General features: G+C 42.5%; 2 protein-coding genes across 2 annotated transcripts in view; one reads left to right on the forward strand and one right to left on the reverse strand.

Moving 5' to 3' along the window:
• The first annotated feature begins 5,015 nt into the window (after positions 1-5,015).
• ufc1 (ubiquitin-fold modifier conjugating enzyme 1) lies at positions 5,016-5,793 on the forward strand. Its single transcript, XM_028602277.1, has one exon. It carries the CDS (start codon positions 5,181-5,183, stop codon positions 5,694-5,696), a length of 516 nt encoding a protein of 171 aa, XP_028458078.1. The 5' UTR covers positions 5,016-5,180; the 3' UTR covers positions 5,697-5,793.
• Positions 5,794-7,027: 1,234 nt separating this feature from the next.
• Positions 7,028-7,500, reverse strand: part of fktn (fukutin) — a 21,179-nt gene continuing 20,706 nt past the window's right edge. Inside the window, exon 10 of the mRNA XM_028602254.1 lies at positions 7,028-7,257. Coding sequence (XP_028458055.1) covers positions 7,044-7,257 — 214 coding nt within the window. The 3' untranslated portion in view covers positions 7,028-7,043. The remainder of the gene's footprint in view (positions 7,258-7,500) is intronic.

Here is a 7,500-nt window from a genome sequence, read left to right on the forward strand (position 1 = left end):
GAGGCTGCTGGGCGCGTTACTGCCTCCACAGGTCAGCGGTGGAACTACACACACACACACACACACACACAGAAATATACAGTATATATATATATATATATATATATATATATATATATATATATATATATATATATATATAGTATGAGTCTTACATACAGACCTGAGTCATGTTTTATTGGGTTATTTATGAAATCTTTAACAGGGAAACTGGGGAACACGTTCAGTCTCTAAACAGTGTGCAGTGTGTTGCTATGGTTACTGTGTCTGTCTTTTGACTAGGTGTATTGTCAGCTGACAGCCAATCAGCAGAGACGTGTCTGTAAACTGTGAACGTGTGTGGTGTCTGTTGATCAGAGGGAACTGTCGGTACACGATCCGTTCTGCCTGCGCTAAATGTTCGCGCGTGCGCTGTTGTACGAGGATTTACGACACTGCACGATCTGTTCCACGCTTCCAGTCGACAGCCAAGCTAAGGTTATGGTGCGTTCTTTTTGTCCACGGAAGTCGATTTGCGGAGTTACGAGGTCGTATATATACGACTCGTCAAGTCGTGTGAACTCAGAGGACCCCGAGTTCACTTTCAAAGATGGCTATGTCCTGCATCACACGTAGTAAACATTGTGGTTTTCTACAATTTTAAGCACTTTTGTCTTTGTTGTTAGCTGTTAGCTAAACTAACGTTAGCTTCCCAGTGGAGGCTAGCCATAGGCTAGCGTGGAACAGATCGTGCAGGTCGTATCCTCGGGAAAACCACAGGATTATCTTGCACATGTGCAGAACGGATCGTGTACCGGTACCGACAGGAACTGTCTACTGCAGGACTGGGGAGGCTTTTTTTTTTATAAATCTTTATTAAATCAAACCAAAACAAAAAACCAAACAGTACATCTTTCCACAACAAAGAAAAATCAGAGATAAGTTTACCAGTAATGTATCGGGATAGATCTTTCCAGAAAGTGATGGTGTAGGGACACTGCCAGAACAGTTAACCATTGTTTCTGGACATATTCCACATAAGGAACAGGTAACACATATGTCAAGCTTAACCTAGAGAACAGTTAACACATATGTCAAGCTTAACCTAGAGAACAGTTAACACATATGTCAAGCTTAACCTAGAGAACAGTTAACACATATGTCAAGCTTAAACCTAGAGAACAGGTAACACATATGTCAAGCTTAACCTAGAGAACAGTTAACACATATGTCAAGCTTAACCTAGAGAACAGGTAACACATATGTCAAGCTTAACCTAGAGAACAGTTAACACATATGTCAAGCTTAACCTAGAGAACAGCTAACACATATGTCAAGCTTAACCTAGAGAACAGTTAACACATATGTCAAGCTTAACCTAGAGAACAGCTAACACATATGTCAAGCTTAACCTAGAGAACAGTTAACACATATGTCAAGCTTAACCTAGAGAACAGTTAACACATATGTCAAGCTTAACCTAGAGAACAGTTAACACATATGTCAAGCTTAACCTAGAGAACAGTTAACACATATGTCAAGCTTAACCTAGAGAACAGGTAACACATATGTCAAGCTTAACCTAGAGAACAGTTAACACATATGTCAAGCTTAACCTAGAGAACAGCTAACACATATGTCAAGCTTAACCTAGAGAACAGGTAACACATATGTCAAGCTTAACCTAGAGAACAGTTAACACATATGTCAAGCTTAAACCTAGAGAACAGGTAACACATATGTCAAGCTTAACCCTAGAGAACAGGTAACACATATGTCAAGCTTAACCCTAGAGAACAGTTAACACATATGTCAAGCTTAAACCTAGAGAACAGGTAACACATATGTCAAGCTTAAACCTAGAGAACAGGTAATACATATGTCAAGCTTAAACCTAGAGAACAGGTAACACATATGTCAAGCTTAACCTAGAGAACAGCTAACACATATGTCAAGCTTAAACCTAGAGAACAGCTAACACATATGTCAAGCTTAACCTAGAGAACAGGTAACACATATGTCAAGCTTAACCTAGAGAACAGCTAACACATATGTCAAGCTTAACCTAGAGAACAGGTAACACATATGTCAAGCTTAAACCTAGAGAACAGGTAACACATATGTCAAGCTTAAACCTAGAGAACAGTTAACACATATGTCAAGCTTAACCTAGAGAACAGTTAACACATATGTCAAGCTTAACCTAGAGAACAGGTAACACATATGTCAAGCTTAACCTAGAGAACAGCTAACACATATGTCAAGCTTAACCTAGAGAACAGGTAACACATATGTCAAGCTTAACCTAGAGAACAGGTAACACATATGTCAAGCTTAACCTAGAGAACAGCTAACACATATGTCAAGCTTAACCTAGAGAACAGGTAACACATATGTCAAGCTTAAACCTAGAGAACAGGTAACACATATGTCAAGCTTAAACCTAAGGAGATAATGCTTAGCAGGATAATACCTGTGTATGATTTTGATTGATGATTCTCTTACTTTATTCGTAAGGTCAGAGCCGGCCCGAGGCATAAGCGAACTAAGCGGCTGCTTGGGGCCCCCTGGCCACTAGGGGGCCCCCAACCGAGTGTTGTTTTTCCTTCTTAACATTCGCCGACGGTCCCATCTGGGCTCCCGTAGTTCTGAATGGGCCCAGCCCTCCCCCCGCGCGTTTGCCATAGTGATACACAAACAACATGGCAGCGACTAACATTAGTTATTTTCTTAACTACTCGTTTCATTACTTACTTAACCGCAATATCCGCCAAAATGACCGGCAGCTCATTGTGCTCTGTACCCGGCTCAAAGTCACCTATTTTCGGATTACTGAACTACCCCCTACCTAACGGAGCATCATGGAGCACCGGACCCTCAACACATCTACCAGCTAAAAGCCGCTGATACGAACGAGCTGTGACGGAGGTCTGTAGCACTTACAACAACTAGCCATCGCCACTCTGTAGCATGGAGCTCCTCTTCGACGTTTGTTTTTACCGCTAGTTACTACGAAGGAGCTTGCTACAGGTATGCTACACTCATGAGACCATGGCATGTTAATGTACGTTACTCAGCAACAGGTGAAAACAGGAGCAAGGCTGCGCGACTAAAGTTAAAATGAATTGAACTTTTACTGAGGAACGAGAAGTCACTTACCTGTATGTGTGAAAACAGCTTTATCTCACGCATCCGTTTAGTGGTTGTTGAATATATAACATTATTATATAGGGGAGAGCCGGGACAGTTGAAACACGTTTTAATTAAACGTAATTTACAAAGCGATCGTGTCGCACTGAAAGCTAATATTTTGTCACTAGCAACCTACACCTGTCTTCTGTCAAATACAGTTGCATTTTCAGCTTTCAACAAAATCGTTCATATTACAGCAGAAGTGGGGCGTGCGTCATGTTTCATTCGTCCCTCCTGGTCGGGACCCATGAAACAGCATAGGGGGACGGATGAAACATACAGTTTAATCCATATAAACTTCCCACAACTTCAATATTTTACTATATATCATGAATGGTACTCCCAAAAGGTGTTATTTTAGATAGCTTGTTGCTGGGCTGTACGTCTTGGTGAATATCTGTTAACCACTAATTGCCGTCACCTTGAAGCGTGTATGAAGCGGTTTTTGAAATATGATGCACTGTGGATGATTCTGCCATGTTTATAGCTAGAACAGTACGTTTTCTCATTTAAATCGTGTTTCTATTGTGGGAAATGTCATTTCACAGGTTTGTTCAATATATAGCATAATAGCATTTTTTCACTCTTTTCACAGAGGGCGCCCTGTGTGTGTGTGTGTTTGTGTGTGTTTGTGTGTGTGTGTGTGTGTGTGTGTGTGTGTGTGTGTGTGTGTGTTGTGTGTGTTTGTGTGTGTGTGTGTGTTTGTGTGTGTTTGTGTGTGTGTGTGTGTGTGTGTGTGATCTTGTCATTTGTCATCTGCAGATTAATTTTAAGTGGGGGGGGGATCGATTTAAATCATGAATCAGATTCTTTGTGAAAAAATCAGGGATGTTTTTTGAGGCCATATGGCCCAGCCCTACTTCCTACTAACACAGACTATGTCAGTACTGTTTGGCCCTGAAGTAGTTGGGTGAAGTCACTACCTTAATAAATCAAAAAGCAAAAGGCTATGAATCTCAACAAATTTAGGTATTGCCCTTCTCTAGCTGACCATCCCCAAAATGCACCAGAATACAGGAAATCACATCTACCAAATTCACAATTTTCTGGGGGAGCACCCCCAGACCCCCCCTCGCCGTTTGCATCCACTTTTGCCCAAATAGAATAGGGGGGGAGGGTCCTTATGCATCTGTGCCCCGGGGGGGGGCAGTAGTTCATAAACCTCACTGCATTCATTTATAATGTAACATTATAGCATGACATTTGTGTCAATAATCGTCAAGCACAGGTGACTCCGCGTGGTGGGAGAGGGGGGGCCCCCCAATCAAATTCTGCTTAGGGCCCCCAAAAGGCTCGGGCCGGCGCTGCGTAAGGAGGTAGGCCTACGTGTAAGGAAGGTTCCAAATATTCCCCCAATTCAGGTTGTCAACAAAGTTAGACCAATAGGGAACAACATTAGGGGTGCTGGTGACATCTCTCTGGAATAAAGAGCGAATGTTACGATTATTATTCCTCGTTATGGTAGCGAAACATATATTACCAACTGAGGTCAACTTAGGGTCCAAAGCTGGTTTTCCAGTCCCTTTTAGGAGAGTTAAAATACCAGATGGGACGGCATCCATAACAATTGCAAACTCTCTTGGGGTGAATGGAATGCCAAAAGTGTGAATGAATTCAGAATAATTCAGCAATGACCCATTATCATCTAGTAGTTGGGATACTAGAATTATGTTCTTATTGAACCAAGTTTTATAAAATAAAGATTTATTCTTGAATTTAATAAGCCGATTATTCCAGATGATGTTTGTAGATTAATGACCATGCTAAGAGCACTGGTTTGTGGAATTTAGATAAAATTAAGGGAATTAAGAGTGGGGATGCTTTTGTTTTGAAAGTCCCGTGAAGGAAGTGTTTGGGTCCAAGCGGAAGTCCGCGTCAGCACTCCGCCAGAGACCTCAGACCGTATCCGGACCGACCCAGACCGTTTAAAACTCTCCTCTCTGTAGTTCTGCACGCGGACCGACCCTCAGCCCGTTTAAAACTCTCCTCTCTGTAGTTCTGCACGCGGAATGGCGGACGAGGCCACGCGCAGGGCCGTCTCGCAGCTGCCGCTGCTGAAGACGCACGCAGGTCCGCGGGACCGCGCGCTGTGGCCGCAGCGGCTGAAGGAGGAGTACCAGAGCTTGATCCGCGCCGTGGAGCAGAACAAGGCGGCGGACAGCGACTGGTTCCGCCTCGAGTCCAACGCCGACGGCACGCGCTGGACCGGCACGTGCTGGTTCATCCACGAGCTGCTGCGCTACGAGTTCCGGGTGGAGTTCGACATCCCGGTGACGTACCCGGACACGGCGCCGGAGGTGGCGGTACCGGAGCTGGACGGGAAGACCGCGAAGATGTTCCGCGGCGGGAAGATCTGCCTGACGGACCACTTCGCTCCGCTCTGGGCGCGCAACGCGCCGCGCTTCGGGCTGGCGCACCTGATGGCGCTGGGCCTCGGGCCGTGGCTCGCCGTGGAGATCCCGGATCTCATCAGCAAGGGGCTCGTGGTGCACCGGGAGCGGCAGGGCGACGCGGCGGCCGAGTGACGTCACCGGAGGCGGCAGGGAGACGCGGTGGCGGAGTGACGTCACCTGGAGCCTACAACACTGACTGAAAACTTCCAGAGTCCTGTTTGGTTCAGAGTAAAAATGATGAAAAGATGACCAGAGTCTGGTGGAGACATCACTGAAACTATTATCTGACTGGAAATGTGTGTGTGTGTGTGTGTATATATATATATATATATATATATATATATATATATATATATATATATATATATATATATATATCCTGTGGGAGAGGGTTTAGAGAATCTTTGTAATATATGTTGTAATAAAATAACAGACCAGTTTCAGAGAGTCCTGTTTGGTTCACAGTAAAAATGATGAAAAGATGACCAGAGTCTGGTGGAGACGTCACTGAAACTATTATCTGACTATATATATATATATATATATATATATATATATATATATATATATATATATATATATATACCTACCAATACCAGAGTCTGGTGGAGACTCACTAACCGTGTGGTGATGAAATAGATAATATAACCCTTGAGTTGTCTGCCCATCAACCTTTTTTTGACGCCTTTTTTTGAGTTTGTTTTTGCTTTTTCCAACGTTTTAAATTGTTACATTTTTCTTCTACACATTTCAGCGCTTATTTCTACAGCCCATATTTTATGATATAAAAAATATTAAAAACGGGTCAATTTGACTCGAAGTCAACACAAGGGTTAATAAAATCAAGAGATTTATTTAGATTTAATGAATCGGTGGAGGTTTTAATCAGTAATACAATAACCGTGAGTAAAAGTGATGAGAAGATGAACAGAGTCTGGTGGAATAAACTGAACTCAGATTTATTTTATAATTTCCCTGTTTGCCAAAGAGAGATGTTGGAACAGAAGATATATAATAAAATATAATAAAATGATTTATATTGTCTGAAAACAGCTGAAATAAACAGATAACATTAAATAATAATAATAATAATAATGTGTCAGTTTGTTGTGAAGCAGCAAAATAAAAACATGTCCAGGTTTGGTTTCAGGACTACAGGAGAAATAAAGAGTTTTACTTCATTAAATATATAAACATTTGATTTCCTTTCACACATTAGAAACTAACACGTGTTATAATCTGATAATAACTGATGGTAGCCTTGTTATATTATGTTATTATCATCTTATTACAGCACTTTAATCATCATCTACCAGTTTCCTACTGAACTCAGAATTAAATAATCTGTTTACAGACACCGTGGTCAAACAGAGACAACACGGTAACCACTCGTAGTTCCATGTCTTTATTTGTAGTTCCATGTCTTTATTTGTAGTGTCTTTATTTGTAGTTCCATGTCTTTATTTGTAGTTTTGTGTCTCAGTAAACTTGGATAAGCTCCGCCCACTCTGCTGGAGGCCACACCCCGTTTTCCTGCACGTTGCTAGGCGACGTCTTCCAGTCCCAGCTCCTCACCGGGACGTTCCAGGCTGCGCCGTAGTTTGCCGTCACGTAGTCGAGCGTTTCACACGGGACTCGAACCTTCAGCTCCAGAAGCTCCGCCCAGCATAGAGAGAAGGGCGGGAAGACGTACCTGGATCACAAAACTTTATTTAAAACAAACAGGATTGACAGCAGCGGAGACCTGACGGAGAAAATCTACAACTATGGCGACAGGATGATGTCATATCAGCCGAGCACAGATCTTACTCTTCAGTTCACAGGGAGAGGCAAACAATGGCTCCTAAAACTAATTATTTTAATTATGATAATAATGGCCGCTGGGTAGGGCTGCACAATTAATCACAATTTATCCAAATCACAATATGGACTAGTG

Source organism: Perca flavescens, chromosome 16, assembly GCF_004354835.1.
Source record: "Perca flavescens isolate YP-PL-M2 chromosome 16, PFLA_1.0, whole genome shotgun sequence".
NCBI classification, from domain to species: Eukaryota; Metazoa; Chordata; class Actinopteri; order Perciformes; family Percidae; genus Perca; species Perca flavescens.

Coding starts and splice junctions, on each gene's coding strand:
- ufc1 (XM_028602277.1), top strand. CDS start 5,181: ATGGCGGACGAGGCCACGCGCAGGGCCGTCTCGCAGCTGCCGCTGCTG.